Below are 20,021 nucleotides of genomic sequence, written 5' to 3'. Positions count from 1 at the left end.
CGTATTATCACCTACTGAATTTGATCCCGTTGATTCTCCCGAGTTTGGCGTGGGGCAGGGTGGGCCTCGTCGGCTGGATCCGATAGACTGGGGTTCGCTTCCCTTCGCTCCCTCATCGTCATAACAGCTGTCTGCGGCGCAGCTCCGGAGTGATTTCAGGCTTTGAGGCGATGCTCTTGGCCCGCCGGTCATGGCGAGACTCCGCCAGATCACTTCTGAGTCCCAAGTCTGCATTCTCTTATAACAGCACATTACATTTTGGGACTGACACATCGACGACTCGGAGCCGCAATGGTCCTCTGCTACATCATCTGCAGCACAATTCGCGCAGCAACAGACGCGCACAGCGACTGGAAGACTGGACTCCCGGAGCGCAAGGACCGTGGACTCATCTACAAGCCCGTTTACAAGCTTACCACGGCCATCGAGCGGCAAGTCAACCGGCGCGGTCGAGCGCAGAACGACTCGCCCGCCCATCTTTCGCCCGCGCGCAGCGAAACGAGCTCCGTGTACTCCGAGTCAACGCTCTCTCAAGATGACTCCCGGCGCCGCCGTCGCCGCCCCCATCCTCGCACTATGACGGAGGACGTGGAGCGCGAGCTCAAGGGATCCGATGACCCCCCACCTCCTTATTATGGTCTTGCTGCTGTCGAGGCGCCTCCACGTTACGCCCAATAGGTCGGAGTAAGCAGACCTGTCGAATAGATTGCGCGTGTCCTAGTAACGCAGGCTTGGGGCGCGAGCTGCCCACTGGGATGCCGTCACGAGGAATGCATGTGTTGTAATGTCACTTAGAACCTTCGGATCCGATCTTGCGCGAGCGATATGGCGTCCTCTATCCATAGCATAGCGGCATGTGCGGCACAGCTTGTCCACATGCCGCCATGGCCGCCATATCGCCATTTGGCCAAACATTGTCCGGCGGCACAGCTTCACATGCCCGGCTAACAGTTTAAGATCATGATCTAGCCCACTCTTCCTCATCTCAACCGCACCCATGGGCTCGAGTCATTCACGACATTACACTCCTCCCCCGGCTGCGCCCCCTGTCGGTGACCGATTCGCAACCCCAGGCACCGAGTATCGGCGCCGCAAAGATGAAAAGGCGGTGCGAAGGAGACAATCGGAGGTGAGCCAACAACTCCTCCCAGGCTGACGATAGGATGCGCCGCCCGCGTATGAAATGGCGCTCGAGGCGGCAGCCAACGCCGTTGCGCCACCTCTCTCTGCTACCGCCAACTCTGACAACGACTGGGATTACGACCCGATGGTGGATGGGATAGCGGATCTGGCAGAGTGGGCACTCGAGTCTTCGGACGACGAGGCGACCAGGGCCCAGAAGAAAGCGCGAAAGGCGGCGAAGAAACGTCACAAGGAAGCGACGAAGAGCGCCACAGCTGGGACGTCCTGCGATCCCACCGCGGTGCAAGGTACAGCCGAAAGCACGCAGCGTGCCGCCAAGGAGGCAAAGCGTGCTGCGAAGGACGCGAAACGAGCCGCCAAAGATGCAGACCGCGCTAAGAAGAAGGCTGACAAGGCAAAGGCCAAGGCGGAGAAGAAGGCGCGACGGGCGCTGCGCAGTGCCACGAAACTGCAACGGCGGAGTGAGCGCACCGCTGTCTCCTCGGTGGAGAAGGCTGAGCGCGCCGCGCGCAAGGCCCAAAACAAAGCGGAGAAAGCGCGGATACGGGCAAACAAGAAGGCTGCCAAGGCGCAGAAGCGCGCCGAGACCGCAGCAATCGCGGCTACCTCGTACGCAACGTCCCCGCGAGCGGCGCCCAAGGTCAAACCGGCCGTTCGTTCTCCACATAAATCTCTCCCTCCGCCACCACCGGCGCCGCAGATTATCGAAGTCGAGCGCTCGCCGATGCAGGCTCCTCCCAAGCCTAGTTACTCTCCGAGACTCGCCTCGAGACGGACGCCTCCGAGCCTCTCATCCTCGACCCACACAAGCAGCTCTGGCAGCCCTGTCCCACGTTCCCCACCCCTACCCCCTCTGCCGCGTGAGCTGCATGGCCGTCCTCCACTCCCTCCACGTACCGGCGCACTACCCGCGCGCTCGATACCGATTGCCCACTCGTCATACTTTGCCCCGCGTCTCCCTGGAAGCGCCGGGCCATCGCACTCTCGGGTCTCTCACTTTCCGCCGGATCAGAAGAGCCAGCTCGAGCTGGAATACGAGACGCTTGCTATCGACTCGGCGCGCGCGAACGTCAGCCACGGACACACTTACTAGAGAAACAGATGGACTCTGCGCATGCGGCTACAAGTAGAGGTTGTACAGTATGAAGGACATGTCTGATTAGATAAAGAATGCGGCTGTCAAGACGGTAAGGATGATGCCGGGCGCCGCTCGCAATGCGCCAGAAGTGGCAGACGAGACCGGCGCAGAGGTTGAGGGTGGAGCCGTGGAGCTGGACCGGGAAGCAGAGGCCACAATTCCGGAAACACTAGAAGCTGTGCTACTTGTCGCGCCTCTTGAAAAGCTTCCTGCGCTTGTCCTTGGGCGGGTGGCGGGGAGAGCGGAATCGGACGAAACTGCCGTCTGCGCCACCACCGACGACGACCTAACCGTTGTCTCGACAGGCATCACGCTGCCATCAATCGTTGTGGCACCCTTGGTAGACACCCAGATCGGTGGACCTTGGACTTCGACATCGCCACTCGTGGTTGCGGTGGTAGGCATGTCCTCCGGCAGGGCTGCCAGCATCTTGGCGTGGGCGGCGGTGAGGAGACTGAGAAGGGCAGGGATTAGCGAATTACTCGATTATGGGCTCACTTGCAAAGTGTAGAAGCCACATCCTCTCCTGCTTTGCAATGCGAAATGTCTGGAGGGAGTGAGTGTTTGTAAGCTTGTGTGTTTGTGGATTGCATTGTGGACGACGCGTCGTCCATGGTCCGTGTGCCTCTCGATCGAACGGCGGATCCAAACAACCTCCACCTGTCCAGTCATGTCCGAAACATCACTCTTCTTTCAGACCACACGCGCGCGAGATCGCTAGACAGCAAGACTCGCGATGCGCAAGTTCTCTTAGCGATATAAACTGACTCCAGCATCCAGAAGGGCATCCGGGAGAGAAGACGGGCTTTCGATGCGCCTCGCGGACACGACGTTCGACGGGGACGAGACTACAATGATTCAACCTTCCCCTCGAACGCGGCAATATGTCGAGGACTACACCGACGGCGCAACGCCCTTTCCGTGGGAAGACATGCCTGTGCTAGTTGTTAGCACAGTGGAATCTGACTTGAGACAGCTTCTACGGAAGAGGGTCACTGTGAGCTCAATCATTCCGTCTGTCACCGCTCGGCGGCGGGGACGTCGGTCAATGAGATCTTGGGTGCTGACTCCAGGCCGCCGGCGGTCGCATTGTGCGGAGGTTTAGCAACGCTCGCATAATTGTGATACCCTACGAGCCCGAGGAGAGCGTCTTGGCCGCTCTCCAGCAGATCAAGTCCGTCGAAGACGGGTCTGCGTCTGTTGTTAAGCCGCACTGGGTATTGCGTACCTTCTTCGATGGCTACGCCGACACACATACCGCAAGGCCCAGGTGGGAGAACATACGCGTCTCTGTAGCGGACTTGGGTGACGAAGAGCTGCGGCTTGACGTCATGATTTCGCTTGAGGTGTGTTGGCAGAAGTGCGGAGCTGAGCGTAGCGAGAGGGCGCACTCCTTGTCCCCTTCAACGATTGCCGAGTTTGCGTCCTGCCCGCTGGACACCCATACCTCAGCACAAGGCCGACTGCATATGAGCACATGAGGTTCTGCGATGCGGCGTATGTCTTTGAGCAATGTGGGGTGCAAAGGATTATCCCGAAGCTGAGGCCGGCTGGACGATCGGAATACAGGCAGCAACGGTTGTCCCCGACGCTAGCGTCTAAAGGTGGACCCGGTCGCCAACGAGACATCGTCTCATCTTCGACAACTGCAGTCTCTTCCATCCATCTTCGGACGAAGTTCACTGCCGAGGACCGCGATCGTTTGGCGCGCTACCTCGCCATTGCGTGCCCTGATGAGACAGGACGCACCTCGAGGAAGTTGTACAGACTTCTCGTGGAACGAGGTTCTAATGTGGGTTACAGGCGAGATTGGAACTGACTGAAGCGACAAGGGAACAGATGGTCATGGACAGCGCGCCACCCCGCTGAAGGGTGGCGGCAGCACTACCGAACGTACAAGGCCAGGCCGTGGCACGACGGTACGGTGCTGGAGGACCTCATTCGTCAGTACGTCGAGGATGGGATCGACTCGGGCTTCCTCACGACTGCCGAGCGGCGCACGCGCGGGGTGAAAACGCCCACCAAGCGCGCCAAACGAGGTGCGGAAATGCAGTCTGCCCTAGCAGCATCCACCAAGCGGAAGCGGGGCGAAAGACAAGTTCAGGAAGAGAAACAGCCCTACCGCGGGGTGACCAAGAAGCGGTCGAAACCGCAAGCTGCAAGCTCCTCAGCATCAGAGGACGAGGAGATTGACGGGCTGTTGAGAGAGTAGCAAAGAGAGCATAACGAGAGTAATACAGAGTAATAATGTATATGCAGGCCCCGAGCACGCTCCTGTATCTTTGACGCAGCTGCAGGCTAGAAGGGGCTCGGATAAGATTTCGTGATGTTGCCGCTCGACGTTCATTGACGTCCTCCACCGCCGTACTGCCCCTACTGTTCTTGCACCACAACAACCAGCACACCTCTTCAGCTCTCGTCGTCTCTCTACCGCGCTCCCTGCATTCCACCCTCTTCCGATACTCAGGATGGATGCGCTCATCCAGTTCACGACGTCTGGCTCGCTCGTTGACCTTGTCGACAGTTCGTCTCATTCCATCTGCGCTAATATCAGAGAAGGTCCTCGTCATGCTTCGCGACGGACGCAAGCTCATTGGTGTGCTCCGTTCGTATGATCAGTTCGGTTAGTTGCAGACCTCATCCATCATATCACGCCGCGCGGCGAGCAAGAGCGCAGGTCGCTCGCAGCGCGCACTCCGTACGCATGTCCGCTCACCCCAGCCAACTTCCTCCTCGAATCAACCGTCGAGCGGCTACACCTGGGCCATGAGTTCGCGGAAGCCGACATCGGTGAGCTTTTCTCACCATCCATGAGCTTACTCCAGGCGTGCTCTTGATCCGCGGCGAGAATGTTGTTGCGCTGGGCGAGATTGTAAGTCGTTTCCCTCTTTCCTTCGCCATCGGCGAGGGCCATGGCGGCTCCTCGCCCTCACATCTTATCGCTATTCACCGTTAGTTAGCGACTGCTTTTTGGTGAACGCTTCTGTCAAGCCTGCCATTCCCCGTCTTCTCCCTTTCCTTGTCGAGCGCGAAGCTAACCTTAGGACTTGATCCTTGAGGATGAGGTGCCCCTCCGACAGATCTCTGAAGAGGAGATGAAGGCCAAGCTGAAGGAGTTCGAGGTGAGCTGTTCCAAAACAGAGCTAACCGCAGCGCCGGCGAGAACGGGATAACAGCATTAAAGACCGGGTCATGACTTCAATCGGGTTCGTGTCCGACCGGCATGAGGGCGACGCGTACTAGGAGCATGCAGAGACGAGGCACCACAGCGATATCGGGCGTATGCAGGGCTCGCACAGCAATCTACACATTGGCTAGAGTATGGTGGGGTTGTAAGGCGATGAGAACACCTTCCTCGCCTTTGACTTTTGACCTCAGCCTCCTGGCCGCTAGGCGTGACTAATCTGCCTCCTCACATCTCCATCAACCCATCACCACTTACCTTCTCACCTCCGATCCACCGCTCCTTCAAACCATCAACCCCATTCTCGGCTCTCGCGGATCTCACAGCAGCATAGCAACTGTTGAGCTGTAGAACACGAGGTCTGAGTTTCGCATTGATCATCGCTTCCCTAACTATCGCCTTCCCGTCGTCCAGAACGTGGTCTTCGCTAGGCGCAACGCCTACCTGCTGTCGGCTGAAGGGCTCCTCAACAATCCATGACGGCATCGTACGCATTGCAAGCACACAGAAACGCGCTTGGGAGAGGGCGGCCGGACCCCGCCGGTCAGAGCGTGCAACGACGATCCGACCCTGCTGCCTTCCTCGAGTTCACGACCTGTCGGATCTGGTAGGTCGATGTTATTGACTGCATGTTGAAACAGCGGTTGTGAGGTGCACAGCATCGGGGCGGACGGACGCGAGCGTCGCTTCTGGATGACAAGCTGTGGCCACATCTACTGCGACGACCAGACGCACAACCGTGGGTGTATGGTCGTGGCGTGCGTGCTGAGACGAAGACCGCAGCGGCGTTTGTACCTTCTGCAACCGCCCCAATATCACTGTGTATGAGCTTGGGGACACCATGCCGTCTCCGTTACATTCGTGGTTCCAGCCCACGCAAGATGTCATGCGCCAAGCAGAGGGCAACGTCAATGTCATGAAGGTAGCCCATCGGCGACGCTCAACGTTCCTCTGACTCGCAGTTCCAATACGAACAGCTTATGCGGCTGGCCCGTAGTCAGCGGCAGAAGATGCTGGAGGACAAGGTGAGGCATCTCCAGTACGTGAGATTGACTATCAGGGCCTGTTGGAGCAGGTGTCGTTGGCGATGCGATCAGTCAAAGAAGACAACGCCAAGAACAAGCAGTGAGGATCCCGTTCCGCGTATGGCTCACATTCAGAGCCGCCGAAGAGCTTTCGCGACAATGTCGCGAGATGCGAGCACAACGTGATACAGCCATCGCGCAACGGGACACAGTCATGAAGCAGAACGAGACTCTTTGCGCAGAGCTTGCTGCTATCAAAGCCAGTGTCAACCGGCGCACTTTACAGCCACAGCTAAGCTATGACGATCCGCTGATGAACGCTCCAATGGTGGAATCGCCTTTCAAGCGTAACGTCTTTGATGTCGCTACAGCCGATAACAGGTCGCGTAAGCGTCCCTACGGTATGGGACCCGGAGACGAAATGGAGTGAGTCCCGGTGCAGTCGAGCGGCGTGCAGCATCACCTGACTGCGAGCCCATTTCATCAGTCTAAAGCTGCTCGTGAGCTCAGACATCGCCCAGGCACCACCGGACCGCCTCTTTACCGCGACGAAAGCGAAAGCATGCACTCCGGACCGGCATACGTCGCGCAGGCCCCGCTGCGCGTCCGCAGTGCTGCCCCGTACGATGGCGCTGCTGTTCGTAATAACCTCGAGTGAGACTTCTGAGTTGTGTGGAGGCCAGCTAACATCTAGTCAATTCCGTTACCGCAGAGAGCCTACTAGCGGACCCATGCCCTTGGCTCAACATCATCGCCCCTCCTTTACACTCGCAGATCCAACGCGCCGTCAGCGGCGCCCTCACAGTGCCCAGCAACGATACACGTCGCAAACACTGAACACGTTCCCTGGGCCGACTCACGTCGACCTCATGGATACGATCCCGGAGATGGGCGAGGAGAGTGAGTAGGGAGAAACCTGGATACTCACATTAGTCAATGTGTTCCAGACCTGATTTGATGTTGCGGCTGCAGCCTTTGTTATGCCATTTCTCCCTCATCTTACCTCAAAGTCCTTTACTCTCGCGGGTCTGTCTTGCTCGTCAAGTACGAGCCTCAAACCTCCCAAGTTCCGATGTATTACACCGGTCTACCCCGCCGCCGCTGACATCTCTAGCATCAGCCAGCTTCTCGCACTGGCCGCCATCGGTGTCGCGTCAGTGGATGTTGGAGATAATATGACTGTGTTGTGCTTTGTATTAATACTGTCCAGTCACTACAGAATGCGAACAGGTCACACATTGTTCGCGATGCCATGTGCAGCGCCCCAATCTCGTCGTTGCATGCGCCGATGACCTGTCAGCGGGTCATGGCACAGTACGATGGCATCGCGCTCCTAAGTGGTCCTGCTTGCTGCAGTGCAGTACCACGAGCCACTTCCATCACCCTTCAGTGCTACCTGATACGAGTTTACACATAGGTGCTTGAGCCCAGCTGCACTTGGGCAGCCTCCGCCCCTCTACCCTTCCTCTGCCAGCTGCCGCCAGCCGAGGGTGACAAGTATGCCTACTACGTGCAGAGTTGAGCCGTCACCACATGCGGGGCGGACCACGGGAACATCGACGTCAAGGAAAGAGCGTCGATCACAGCTGCTCTTGAATTGTGACATGGTCACATCGCGACCACCTTGCCACCTTCCTCCACGGCCTCGCACCCACCCAATCCACCTTGACTACTCTACTACCTTCGCACATCATTATACTCACAGTCTCTCATCGCTGCATTTGTTCTTCTCCTTCATTCTTCCATTAGTAACGACCTTCGTCTCTTCTCCGTCCTCTCACCTTCTCGTCGTCTGGTTCCCTCGGCCCTCCAGCTCGACCCCGGCGAGTAGCCTCTGCTGGCTCACTCTAACCCCTGCTGCCCTGGACTGCAGGCCTTCTTCGCAGTCCCTCTTCCCCTCTTCGTTTCCGCCCGTATTGTACGGCATCTCAGCAGCAGCTTCTCCCTTTCGTGCAGAGATTGCAGTCATGCCTCCTCTCCACATCTCTCCCCATTTCTTCACTTCTTTGGGCTCGCCCGCCTATGAGCTTCAGAGCGCTGAGAATGTCGCCTCCGGCAACACCTATCGTCCAGGCAGGCGCCTCACATGGGTAGGCATTGTGGAACTGTGTATGATTCCTGTCCTCGTCTGCCTCTCCGGACTCTTTACAGGGCTTATCATTGCGTGAGTTGTCCGTTAAAGCACAGAGTCTCACAACTGCTACTTCTCCGTCAACCAGACCAAGCTCCAGACCCTGTCATTGTGCGGCAAGCCCCGTGAGCAGTTGTACGCTCGACGTATCCTAATTTTGCGGTGCGTGCGGCCTTTAACCCTCAGTTCTGTCTGACCTGCAGGCAAAACCCGTACCAGCTGTTGACAACTCTTGTTTTGTTCAGCGTAATCGCAAACGAGAGCGTGCCGGTGGTCACAGGGGGCGTTATTCCGAGCAGACTCCACTCAGTAATTGTCTCGACCGCGGCAAACCTCGTATTCGCCGCGCTCCTTCCTATGTGTATCTCCACGCGCCACGCTCTTCCTATCGCTGGGTCAATGGCATGGATTGTGCAGCGTCTTGTCTGGCTCACCTTCCCCGTCAGCTGGCCTGCCTCGAAGCTTCTCGGGTTCGTCCTTGGCCAGCAGAAACCTCCTGTATTCCACCGGTTCGAACTGCGCGAACTCATCCGCCTTCACCACACTCAGCCTGAAAGCCAGCTCGGCGACGACACGTTCCAGTTGACATGGAACGCTCTTACTCTCTCGACCCTCACTGCCAAGGCTGCCATGGTCCCACTCGAGAAAGTCTTCATGCTGCCCTGGGACAAAGACCTCGACTACCGGGCGCTTTGCAATATCCACGAAGCCAGCTGGTCACGCATAGTCGTATACAACCAGCACGAGGACGTGCAAATCATCTACGGTTACATCCTCTCCAGAAGCCTAATCCTCCACAATCCTCACAAGCGCATCTCATTGCAGAAAGTCCCCGTCTACGAGCTCCCTTACATCAGCGTCAACGAGCCCCTCACAAACGTCATCCGCATTCTCCTGGACCGTCAGCGCCACATGGCTCTTGTTCACGACTCGCCTTCAGTTCTTAGCGATGACGACAGCAGTTTAGTCGCCCCTCTGTCGTGGAGACAACGCCTGCTGCTCAAGATTATGGCTACGTCCTACGGACCCGCCACCGCGATCCAAGATCCGGAGACAGCCAGCAACTTGAGGCGCGAAACCCATGGCCGACTTGATACCCCATACCTCAACGACGACTCGTTCGTGTCGACTCACAGCAGTGGCCTCCGCGGGTCAGGCAATGTGAACCCGATCGGCATCATCACTCTCGAGGACGTGTTGGAAAAGGTTCTGAGCCAGACTATCCGGGACGAGACAGACGGCGTGTCATGGAGGTATCCCCGGACAGACAACGGCGGTCTCAATCGATCCCAATCTCTCCCCAGCCGTCGAACTTGCAGCGAGGCTTCCATCGCCAGAGCTGGCGGGAGACGACCTAGCAGTGGGCATTACCCATCTTTGGCTACCGTTGACGAGTCGATTTCAGCCACGACCGCGATGTCCAGCGAGGCGAATGAAAGCCGCCCCAGTGTCGTGGATCATTCCCCGGCCAACTCACTTTCTACTGAAGGATCGGACGGGCTGTCGACACGCCGGTCGTATCGCAGCAATGGAAAGACAGGCCTGAGGGCCGTTTACATCCCTAGGCCGACGTTGTTCCCTGATGCCACGGATCTCACTGGGAACCTCAAACGAAATCGGTCGAATCGCCGCCACAGCCGCGGCGAGGGCGCAGCACCGACGCAGAACAAGGCCAACGTACAGTAGATCGACGTCCCACGGCCCGGCGTACCAGCGCCCCCCTCCCCCTTCACATCGGCTTCGGAAAATGATGACTTCCAACTCACAATGATACCTAGTTTGTATGCCTAAACACAGCCTGTTGTGGAACTGCAAATGTAGACAGCGTCGCGAGAGTGATAGATATTTGACTTTGACATGGGGTGGCGGCCCCTGACACTGAAAGAATGATACAACCGAACAGACCTTACGAATATGATACAATAAAGAGGATGCGAAGTGTGGGATTATAACACCCGCGTGAGAGACGAGTAGCTTCTGCGCATCAGTTGTGACCCGCTCATATCGACTCACGCAATTATGAGCACGACAACCTGAATCATGCCCCACATGAACGGCACCCAGGTGCTCATGCTGAACCCGCCCGCGCTGTACACGGCAGCAAGCGCAAACCCCACGACCGTTCCCGAGACCAGGGAGACAAAAGTGGCTATGGCACCCATAGCCACAGGTATCATGAGCAGCAGCCAAAATGGCGGCCGGCGGCGTAGGCGAAACTTGCTCCTCCGCCCCTCGTTAGCCGCGGCATCTCTTCGTCTTGCGGCGCCCCGTGAGAGCAGAAGCGCGAATACAGCAAGCGCTGCACACGCCTCAAACGTTGCGCTCATCAGAATGAGCGTCCAGTAGAAAGTGAACTTCCAGATGGCTGTCGTCAACCACGTGATTGGACGGGGCGGTCGGGCAGGGGCTCTCAGACTCACCGTTCGCATCGTGCAGAAAGAAGCCCCACTGCTGTTTGGTCGAAACGATAGTGGGATTGTAGAGGCTCGGAAAGGGAGGGACGATGTAACCGTTGGGCTTGTTGGACTAGGGTTAGCACGAGCACTCAGTCGCCGCGCTCAGCACATGTCGGTCCTAGGCCTCCAAGAGAGCATCTTCGAGGTGGGAAATTGCGCCACCGGTTAGGATAGCGCAAACTCACGTCCTTGTTCGGATCGAAGGCCGACTGGACCTGTCCCATGTTGAGATGAACTAGCAATATGAGTACGACGGCGAGATCGCGCTCGAGCTCGGCGTCGGTGCCTCCACATGCAGGCACGCCGGGATCAATTTGCCACCCAAGAAGTTGAAATCTGTGATGGAGAGGATCGACGTGACTTTCCGCATCTACACCTCAACTCCTACTTCCATCATTGTCCGGCCCAGCTGCTTACGAACCGCAATTCAACGTGCTAGCTGCCTCTCTTGCGAGCTCGCTTGTGCTGCGTGTTCCAACCATTGTTCCAACGACATAACCCACCTCTCCTCTGTCCCCACCCTTCCGCTCACCTCCGCTGAGGACTTGCTTCAGCATGACAACACCATCACCACACACGTTGTGGACGCGGAGTGCAACTGCCATTGTCAAGGGGATGCTGCAGAAGCATCGATTTCTCAAGACGCAGGACATCTGGAGAATGGGCACCGAGGGGACACGACCGACTATCCAAGCAACACAGATGATAGACGCCCAGGGACGAATCCGCATGAAGCGCGTCTCCAACATCCGTGAAGGTCGGCGTATCTGGGTACCGCCACCCGTAACGCCGCTGCCACATCACCCGTTCCAGGCGATGCGGTGCGTATACACCGGCTGTTGCACCTTTCGCGACTTTCGCTAACGTCAGATTTTTGAAACACAACATCCTGGGAGGTCTTGAAGCGCAGAATCTGGTCCATAAGACAGTGGTGAAAGTGCCGATCCGGTCCGCCGAGGGGATTCTTGAGGCGGAGCGCTCCGCAATGCGCGTGTATCGTCGACAAGTTTTCGAGGCCAAGAAGGCTGGCTTGGAGCCGCCGACTTCGGTACCCGAACCTCGCACACACGAGCGAGAGTACTACTGGACGCTCGGGGCGCCATCGGAGCCGCGGGTAATTTACGAGGAGAGCGACCTGTCGAAACCGATGACGAAGGAGGAGGTCGAGGCCAAGACGGACGAGCTGGGATGGGAGCGCGCCGAGCAGTTGGAGAAGGCGTACCACGACGCTAAGGCGCTGGAGCGCGAGCTGATCGATGCGCGCAAGGCTGTCCGCAAGGCCAAATTCCTGGCTGAGCGCCAGCAGCTGAAAGAGGAGCGGAGGGAAATGCTCGAGCAGGGTCTCGGCCCCAAACTCGCGCAGGAGAAGCGCCGCGCCGCGGCGATCGAGAGCATTGAGAACTACGCGCGCGAGACGGGCGAGGACGTCAGCGACTGGATCAAGGAGCTTGAGGAGGCAGTCCTCCCGTCCAACCGGTACCCCGAGCGGGTCACCGAGGTGGTCAACCCTGTTCGCGTTGATGGCAAGCTGCGCCTGACGCCGGGGATCCCACGCCAGAACACCGCCAAGACGTTGAGCTCTAGGAAGTGATAGATCTAGACTGTATATTATGCATCACTCCCTACTTCTTCTTACTCGCAGCCTTAGCGAGCGCCTTGGCCGCTGCTCCGCCTTTACCCCCCGTTGCTCCCCGCGCTTCACGCTTCTTCTTGAGGGCCTCCATGCGCGCCTTAAGTGCGTCGACGCGTGCATCTGCGTCTTCCCTGTCCGTAAGCACCACCCTGGTCCAAGGACTCACTGGGCGCGTTGCTCCTCCTCAAGACGGGCAAGCACCTCCTCGCGCTCCTCGCGTGCGATGCGAGCTCGCCTCTCCGCCTCCGTCTCCTCAGGCTCGGGCGTTGGCTCCCGCTCCTCTCCGTCCTTGACGAGCTGTGGGGCAGCAGAATACGACGCAACGCCATCTTCCTCTTGCTCCTTGTACGTGCGGCGCTTCTTTGTGGGTTCGAGCGCGGTGGGTTCTGGTTCGTCATTGAGCGACGCAAGGAACGCATCGAGCTCGGCGTCGGCATCGGGGCCCTTCTCCCCCTCCCTCCCCGTCTCTTTCTCTTCCTCATTCTTCCCCTCCTCCTCCTTGTCGTCCCCTCGCCTCGCCCCCTCCGTATCTTCCTCCTCGACCTGCGGCTCGTGGCCAGCCTCGAAGAAACCCGGCGGCAGTTTCGACGGCGCCTCCTCAATTCTTGCACGCTTTGATGATCCCTCCTCCTCGGCCGGCGCGGCACGCTTCTTCTCGCGCGCCGCAGCCTCCTTCTTCTCGCGCGCCACAGACTGCCGATGCGCTTTGGTGAGGAGGTGCGCGTCCCATTGTTTCACTGGCATCAGCTAGGCCAAGGCGAGAGCGCTCACCGGGAACAGCGCAGATGGAGCACCGCAGCTGCCCTGCGGCCGAGTATGTCGCATGCGGGTGTTCAATGCGCGCCGCGGCCTTCTTGGCGCGCAGGAGTGATTTCGCGTCCATGGTGGAGTTGTGGTTGACGAAAGTGATTTGTTGTGACGGCGACGAAGTGGGTGTTGACAAATTGCGGTGGAGGTCGTTCACCGATTCCAGCACCTCCGCATCCACCGTCGCAACTCTAGATGCGCCTCTTCGCCTTCCTTCTCCTCTTTACACTCCTCAGCCTCGCGCTGGCGGACACCGAGATCGTCAACGTCCGCATTCCTCTTCCCCCATCCGACTTGGTGGGCGTCAAGCTGTGAGCCCCCCCGCTGCGCAGCTGACGCCAGCACCCGGCTCGAGGCGGGTCGGCGACACACGCACACGCTCTCGTCCAACGACTCGGAGACGTACTTCTTTGCGGCCCTCGATCCGGGGGGATGGACGGCGCGCATTTCCTGGCCGGCATCGACGCCGACGCGGTTCACGATCACACCGCACGGGCACGCCGACGGCGCAGTGTTCCATGTCCGCGCGTCGGCGCTCGCGCCGCGCGTGCCATACTTCAACCCCGAGGGGCTCGCCGACTCGGATTTCGAGACTACGTTCCACATCCTCGTTGAGCCGTTGTTGCTTGGCGTGCTCCCGCGCACGGCGGTGAGTGCCTTCGGCGCGATAGCGGTGTGCGTCGCCATCGCCGCGTTCCTCGCACCGCGATTCTTGGCGGGCCTGCATGGTCTCGTGCGTCACCTCGATGAAGAACCGACCAAGGACGAATGAGTGTATGCATGCAGGGGCATTTCTATTGGGTGAGTGCAGTGTGCTAGGCGAGCGAGAGCAAGCGCGAGTTCGATCATATTATACATTCAGAGCACGACAGCTTCCTCAACCCCCTCCATGTCGAGCTCCTCCGTCGGCGACTCCCGGGCTGCTGACTCCCTTGCGGTCAGTATAGCGAGGTAGTCGCCCTCGGGCAGCTCAAACTGTTGTCAGGATCGCCCGTGTGGCCCGCTCACCTCTGACTTGCGCTCCACCGAGGGCGGCAGGGGCATCCCAAACGGGCGCACGCGGCGCTTCTTGCCGTTGTCTGGCGTCTCTGCATCGTGCTCACGTTTCCGCGCGGCTTCCTCAAGGACCGGCTTGCTGGGTGTACGTGGCTGCACGCGGCGGCGCTTGGTCGGCGACGTGGAGTCTGGCAATTGCGGCGCTGGCGGAGCCGTGTACGCTCCGGAGGGGTCAGGCCGGACCGAGGCATTCTGAGGCGTCCACCACCTGTTCCCTGCTTGGGCTGAAGTTGGAACTGGAACAGGGGCCGGAGTAGCAGCTGTAGTTGGAGCAGGAATACGAGTAGGAGCTGGAGCCGGAGCTGAAGTAGGAGCCGGGGCGGGAGGCCGCGGCGGTGTGCTCTGTTGCGCAGATCCCAGTGTCTGAATGCCCGCCGGGGCGGGAGCGTGTGCGGCCCAGAACGTCGGCCTGGAGGGGGGTAGGAGGGGCTTCGGCTGGGTAGTGGGGGAAATATGGGGTGGGAGCTTGGGAGTTGCGACGGGCGGAGGCACGCCTGCTATGCTGCTGTATGTGGAGGGGGGAAGGGGGCGAGGAGGAGTGGCTGGAGGTGCAGGATGTGATGCCTTTCCAGGCGCCGCTGACGAAAGCCAGGGGGCTGGGCCCAAGCCTGCTTTCCCGGCGGGAGGTGAAGCTTTGGAAAGCGCAAGTGGAGAGGTATGCGTAGATGGGGATGGCGGATGGTCTTTGGCCGCGTGGACGCTCCCTTCCGGAGGATCCGCGCTCTCTTCCGGAGGATCGAGCTGCGGCTTGTGATCTGGTGGTACATCTGGCCCTGGGTCTGCCACTCTCGATGCCACAGGCGCGAATGTCAATTTCGTCTGCACGAGTGCCGCAGGTTGGGCGGCACGCAAGCGAAGGCGAGGTTTAGACAGGACGGCCTGGGGTTGAGGCGCGCTCCGCTTCTTTGGCGGCTTGCGCCCGGCCGGGGAGGCAGGGCGCGACGCGGGCTGGGGCGTGAGTGAGCTCCTGGCGGGTAGGCGGAGGATGATCTTCTTTGGCGGTGGTGTAGGTGGGGAGGGCGGGGGTGTAGGCGAAGGCGGATCTGATAGACTCGAGTCGCTATCTGGGTCGGCCTCAGGCTCTACCTTGGGCGTGGTCGTGCGCGCGCGTTTGCGCGGCGAAGTCTCAGGATTGACGCTCTGCAGGCGGGACGGTCCGCGGCGCTTGGACTCGGTCCGCCGACTCGGGGGCGGCGACACGGAGCTCGAGAGCGGCGGATCCAGAAAACGGGGTCTGCGGTCAGCTTAGCTTGCTTGCCACTCCTCACTTCTTGTTCTCGGCCGTGTTGGGGAGCAACTCGTCGTAGCGGGTCAACAGCTCCTTGCCCTCGCGGATCAGGCGGCGGCGCAGCCAGTCCGCCCCTTCGGCAGATAGCTTGGCGCGCCCGCGATCCCACCCCCTATCCGGGCGGGCGAGCACGCCGCTCACGACTGCCCCCCACTGGGGCGCAGGCAGCGCGCGCAGCAAGTCTACGCGCGCCCGCATCTTGTACCGCTCAAAGCTGAGCTGCTCGCGCTCGCGGATGCGTTGCCGTCGCTCAAACACCTCGAATTTGCGGTGCTGCTTCTCGTAGTATGCGTCCGACGTGTCCTCGCCCACCTGCCGTTAGCGCGGTTGGCGAACGAGCCTACCTCGTGTCCCACCAGGCCGCCGCGCAGCCGCTTCGTTGGTGAATGCGGCAGGCGCGCACGCTGGGCGGCAAGCTCCTCGCGCGCTTCCTCCTTGTCGTCTTCGCCCGCACGCACAAACGTCCACGATGGTGTCTCGATGCGCGGCCGCGACGGGCCGGCTTCAGGCTGGAATCGCTGCGCGGAACCGTCCTTCTCTATCCCGATCCCGTGCTTGGCCCCTGTGGAGAACAGCTTGGGCGCAACCAGCGCACGAGGGAGCGTCGTCAGCGTGATCTGCAGCGCCTTCGGTGGTCCTGAACTGCAGTCGGCTGGCGTCAACTCCATCCGCCCGCAGACTCACCATACCGCTCAAGCCAGTCCACCACCATCTCCTCGAGCTCGCGTATGCCCTCTGCTCCGCCGGCAGCACGCCGTATCCGTGCAGGCAGCACCCGGCGCTCCGGTCCCTTGCCTTTCTTCTCCTCGTGAACCTCGCTGGTGGGAGTAAGGGGCGAGCTCGCTATTGACACCTCGCTCGATGCGTTATCTGATATCCCACGCGACCGCAAAGACACGCGCGCGCTGGGTCCGAGCGCGTCCTCAGCCGCCGTTGAAGCCGGCACCGGCGCGGACGCACCCACGCGCGGCGAGCCGCGGCGAGGCATGATGGAGTCGCTTTGCTGTGGATGATGTTTAGATGGAAGATGGGAAAGACTTTAGTCTCGATTTGCCGCCATCAATGGCTCGAAATGGGCACGCGCCCGCCCTGTCTGGCCTCCACTCTGCCTTCAAAACTCACCCATGCTAGTTGTATTCATCAAGGCATCCGGGTGTCACACTAATGCTGCTCAAGACGACGCATGCGCCAACTGCGATAACCCCCTACCGGGTTTGAGTGCTATTATGCGACTGTAACATTCTATAGCACCATACATTACATACAGTACACCCTACACTCACCCCGAAGTCGTGCAGAGCACGTCCTAACAGCTCGATATTTGCGCACCTACTCCTCAATCCACGGCGATGGGCGTGTCCTCGCCCTTCCGCATCGCAGCTGCAGCTGCGGCACCTTGCCCAGAGCGCTTGTAGTTTGTGAACTGGCGAGAGAGGTGCAGCGAAGTCATGAAGTCGTCCGGGTAGATCCTTATGATCTGAGAGTCAGCGTCAGGCGCGAATGGCTGGCTTACCTTGTTGTACAGTATCTTGCGCATGTTGAGCTCGCTCGATTGCCCCTGTATCGGTTGCCCCCACTCCTCCATCTTCTTGTTGATCTCGACCATTTCCTGCGTGTTCTCGACTAGCTGGCGGAAGATGTCCTTGAGGTCTTGGTCCTGCGCGAAATAAGGCATCTTCTTTAATTCGTTCTTCTTCTCGCCTGCAGCGTCCTCCACGAGCTCCTGCTGCCCCTGTCTTTCCATATGTTCGCGCTTTTGGCGCTCCCACTCTTCCAGCATCTCATCGATGTGTGGCTCCAGGATCTCCCTCCACTGAGCTAGGCCCTCCTCCTCGCATGCCTGCAGCCACTTCCAGTACTCGTTGTAGCAGAGCTTGAGAACGAGTTTCTGATGTCAGTGTCCGGCAGTGGTTAACGTTAGCAGAGAGCTCACCCCAAGAGTCAGCTTGTTGTACGGCAGCATTCCACAAAGAGCTTGCACAAAGGCCTTCTCTTTGAATGCCTCGTAACGCGTATCTGTCGGTTCCTTGTCGACAATGCAAAACACGTCGTAGTGGAATGCAGCCTCGCCTGCACGCTGAAGATAGGCCTTGAGATGCTCGGGGAACTTGCCCTTGTTGTTGGGGTCCCAGCGATCTTTTGTTAGCGCCTTTCCGTTGAGTGACTTACGCATCGTGCTGGCGTAACGTAGCATTCGCAGCTCGTGAGCGACCTCCTCTGGAAAGGAGTCATATGGAGGAAGATATTTTTCCTCTCTCGGTGCGTTCTTGAACAAGGAGCGGTCGATCTCCCCATTTGTAGGGTCGCCGCCGGGAGGGGAAGGTGACCTCGGGCCTAGGTGTGAGCAGGTGCGAAGCAACGTTTAACCAACGGTAACGCATAGGCGGCGGCCCTTCATCGTCGCTGATCACAATGACGTCCGACTCGCCTTGCTGCTTGGGCCTAAACTTGGCTCGCAGAGCGGCCGAGAGACTGGGACGCGCCTCGCGTGGTGTCTTGACGGCGCGGCGCACGGGCTTGGGCCGCCGTGGTCCTGCTCCTTCCCTGGTTCGGTCAGCGACATTCTTGGCGACAACTCACTCCTCCAGGAGCTCGAGCGGCCCCTGATGGACAAAGAAGCCCTCCTTCTTCGGACGGGCGACATGCGTCGGCATGTCAATGTATACGTCCGAGTCGTCGATAAAGTCGTCGTTCAAGTCGTACAGCTCGCGAGGGGCTCGGCGCCCAGACTTTGTCGGTCTCTTCTTTCTGCCAGTCTTGCCGTAGTTGGCCCACTTGGCCTCGAGTGCTGCGGCCATGGCTTCCGCCTCTGCAGCCTCGCTGCCAATGCCGCCTGGAGTGAACGGATCTGGAGCTGCTCCGTCGCCATTCTCGGCGCCGGAGCCTTCAGCCGCCCCCTCAGCAGTGGTCTCGCCATTCTCTTGACCATTCATGTCCTCGGTCAGGACGTATGGCACGCCGTTGGAATCATGCAGCTCGTAGCCGGCCTTGGCGGCTTCCTGTAAGAAGTTCCAGTCGAGCATGCCTTCCTCGGGTAACTCCATGTCGAGACGGATGGTCGGCATGGGTGGGGGTGGGGGCGCCAGATCTTCTGACGGCGAGCGCTTACGCTTCTTCTTCTTGGGCTTGTCATCGTCCTTGGCCTCGCCCTCTGGCTTGGGTTCGCCATTGGTGTCCGTCGCATCTGTGGGCTCCTTCTTGACAGCGTCGCCAAGCTTGGTTTCAGAGCCATTGGGGCCATCGAGGGCGATGATGTCCTGGAAGAGATCAGTTCCGGTTCCATACGTTAATGAGGAAGGTGAACATGCATGGCGCAGCGCATCGCAACCACTGCGCGCGACACAGCATAGCACAGCACCTCGCGGCACTCACGTCGTCATCATCGTCGTCATCATCATCGTCCTCGCTGTCGTCGTCTTCATCTTCGTCGTCATCGTCGTCGTCTTCGTCCTCATCGGCGTCGACGTCGATTGGCTCGACACCTTCCTCAAGCTGCTCGTCTACCACCATGGCTGCGTCGCGCTCTTCCTGCGTGTCCGCTGCTGAAGCGGCTGCTGAGGGGGTCACAGCGCGAGATGGGACGCGTGAATTGGCGCGGGGTGGCTCGTCGGAGGCGTTGACCAAATTGGAGATGGCGTTGCGGGATGGAGTGTTTGGGTTTGAGCGGCCTGGGGCATGATCTGGGGAGTGAGGACGCTTTGTGGGAGAGAGAGAATTGAAAGGAGAACGATGATGAAGGGAAGGCGGGGGGCGATTTGAAGCCGCAGAAATGGAAGCTGCGGGGGAAGGTGGTAGGACCCGTGGTGGTGGTGGTGGTGGTGGTGGTGGTGGTGGGGAGGAGTCGTTGTTTAACAACGAGGAAAGCATGGTGACAAAGGCAGATGCCCTGTGCCAGTCCTGTGATGGAGGTTATGTATGCTGCGAGATATGAGTGATGAATGCGGCGAGGGGGGAGGAGGGGGAGGATGAGTTTTGTTGTGATAGTGGATGAAGGGTGGTTGAGTGGGATGGAAGTGGTGGAAGGTGGTGATGAGGGTGGTGATGATGGTGGTGGTGGGGGGTGAATGGTGGCGAGCAACGTGTTGAGGTGGGAGGTGGGTGGGGAGGGGGGAGAGTGATTTCGGAGGTGGCTACCGCCCTCCGGCGACGAGTCTCCCCCA

The 20,021-nt window shown here is 59.4% G+C and overlaps 11 protein-coding genes across 11 annotated transcripts; 6 read left to right on the top strand and 5 right to left on the bottom strand.

Annotated features, from left to right (window-relative positions):
* Window positions 1-997: 997 nt before the first annotated feature.
* Window positions 998-2,236, top strand: COLE_05897 (uncharacterized protein; the record flags this gene model as incomplete). The annotated part of the gene is made up of 2 exons (XM_018421823.2): window positions 998-1,129; window positions 1,163-2,236. 2 exons carry the CDS (start codon window positions 998-1,000, stop codon window positions 2,234-2,236), a joined length of 1,206 nt encoding a protein of 401 aa, XP_018282355.1.
* A 66-nt stretch (window positions 2,237-2,302) lies between these two features.
* COLE_05896 (uncharacterized protein) lies at window positions 2,303-2,710 on the bottom strand (the record flags this gene model as incomplete). Its single annotated transcript, XM_018427483.2, has 1 exon — window positions 2,303-2,710. The coding sequence occupies one exon, from the start codon at window positions 2,708-2,710 to the stop codon at window positions 2,303-2,305; it is 408 nt and encodes a 135-aa protein (XP_018282354.1).
* A 502-nt stretch (window positions 2,711-3,212) lies between these two features.
* COLE_05895 (uncharacterized protein) lies at window positions 3,213-4,493 on the top strand (the record flags this gene model as incomplete). The annotated part of the gene is made up of 4 exons (XM_018421822.2): window positions 3,213-3,278; window positions 3,355-3,627; window positions 3,660-4,073; window positions 4,107-4,493. 4 exons carry the CDS (start codon window positions 3,213-3,215, stop codon window positions 4,491-4,493), a joined length of 1,140 nt encoding a protein of 379 aa, XP_018282353.1.
* Window positions 4,494-4,749: 256 nt separating this feature from the next.
* Window positions 4,750-5,524, top strand: COLE_05894 (uncharacterized protein; the record flags this gene model as incomplete). The annotated part of the gene is made up of 6 exons (XM_018425691.2): window positions 4,750-4,804; window positions 4,836-4,904; window positions 5,003-5,071; window positions 5,107-5,153; window positions 5,326-5,403; window positions 5,435-5,524. The coding sequence occupies 6 exons, from the start codon at window positions 4,750-4,752 to the stop codon at window positions 5,522-5,524; spliced, it is 408 nt and encodes a 135-aa protein (XP_018282352.1).
* A 634-nt stretch (window positions 5,525-6,158) lies between these two features.
* On the top strand, window positions 6,159-7,398 carry COLE_05893 (uncharacterized protein; the record flags this gene model as incomplete). The annotated part of the gene is made up of 7 exons (XM_018421821.2): window positions 6,159-6,204; window positions 6,242-6,387; window positions 6,428-6,490; window positions 6,526-6,590; window positions 6,626-6,916; window positions 6,965-7,144; window positions 7,185-7,398. 7 exons carry the CDS (start codon window positions 6,159-6,161, stop codon window positions 7,396-7,398), a joined length of 1,005 nt encoding a protein of 334 aa, XP_018282351.2.
* A 3,169-nt stretch (window positions 7,399-10,567) lies between these two features.
* On the bottom strand, window positions 10,568-11,301 carry COLE_05892 (uncharacterized protein; the record flags this gene model as incomplete). Its single annotated transcript, XM_018426300.2, has 4 exons — window positions 10,568-10,598; window positions 10,635-10,986; window positions 11,042-11,147; window positions 11,263-11,301. The coding sequence occupies 4 exons, from the start codon at window positions 11,299-11,301 to the stop codon at window positions 10,568-10,570; spliced, it is 528 nt and encodes a 175-aa protein (XP_018282349.1).
* A 331-nt stretch (window positions 11,302-11,632) lies between these two features.
* On the top strand, window positions 11,633-12,668 carry COLE_05891 (uncharacterized protein; the record flags this gene model as incomplete). The annotated part of the gene is made up of 2 exons (XM_018421820.2): window positions 11,633-11,898; window positions 11,948-12,668. 2 exons carry the CDS (start codon window positions 11,633-11,635, stop codon window positions 12,666-12,668), a joined length of 987 nt encoding a protein of 328 aa, XP_018282348.1.
* Window positions 12,669-12,699: 31 nt separating this feature from the next.
* COLE_05890 (uncharacterized protein) lies at window positions 12,700-13,593 on the bottom strand (the record flags this gene model as incomplete). The annotated part of the gene is made up of 3 exons (XM_018426299.2): window positions 12,700-12,841; window positions 12,877-13,447; window positions 13,482-13,593. 3 exons carry the CDS (start codon window positions 13,591-13,593, stop codon window positions 12,700-12,702), a joined length of 825 nt encoding a protein of 274 aa, XP_018282347.1.
* A 119-nt stretch (window positions 13,594-13,712) lies between these two features.
* COLE_05889 (uncharacterized protein) lies at window positions 13,713-14,289 on the top strand (the record flags this gene model as incomplete). Its single annotated transcript, XM_018425084.1, has 2 exons — window positions 13,713-13,828; window positions 13,860-14,289. 2 exons carry the CDS (start codon window positions 13,713-13,715, stop codon window positions 14,287-14,289), a joined length of 546 nt encoding a protein of 181 aa, XP_018282346.1.
* Window positions 14,290-14,375: 86 nt separating this feature from the next.
* Window positions 14,376-16,849, bottom strand: COLE_05888 (uncharacterized protein; the record flags this gene model as incomplete). Its single annotated transcript, XM_018421819.2, has 5 exons — window positions 14,376-14,492; window positions 14,526-15,807; window positions 15,842-16,173; window positions 16,206-16,513; window positions 16,546-16,849. The coding sequence occupies 5 exons, from the start codon at window positions 16,847-16,849 to the stop codon at window positions 14,376-14,378; spliced, it is 2,343 nt and encodes a 780-aa protein (XP_018282345.1).
* Window positions 16,850-17,197: 348 nt separating this feature from the next.
* COLE_05887 (uncharacterized protein) lies at window positions 17,198-19,728 on the bottom strand (the record flags this gene model as incomplete). The annotated part of the gene is made up of 7 exons (XM_018421818.2): window positions 17,198-17,338; window positions 17,375-17,749; window positions 17,795-17,997; window positions 18,031-18,195; window positions 18,233-18,405; window positions 18,442-19,118; window positions 19,234-19,728. The coding sequence occupies 7 exons, from the start codon at window positions 19,726-19,728 to the stop codon at window positions 17,198-17,200; spliced, it is 2,229 nt and encodes a 742-aa protein (XP_018282344.1).
* Window positions 19,729-20,021: the final 293 nt, after the last annotated feature.

This window comes from Cutaneotrichosporon oleaginosum (assembly GCF_008065305.1).
Source record: "Cutaneotrichosporon oleaginosum strain ATCC 20508 chromosome Unknown ATCC20508_contig05, whole genome shotgun sequence".
Taxonomy (NCBI): Eukaryota; Fungi; Basidiomycota; class Tremellomycetes; order Trichosporonales; family Trichosporonaceae; genus Cutaneotrichosporon; species Cutaneotrichosporon oleaginosum.
This window is presented reverse-complemented; position numbering and strand designations above follow the sequence as displayed.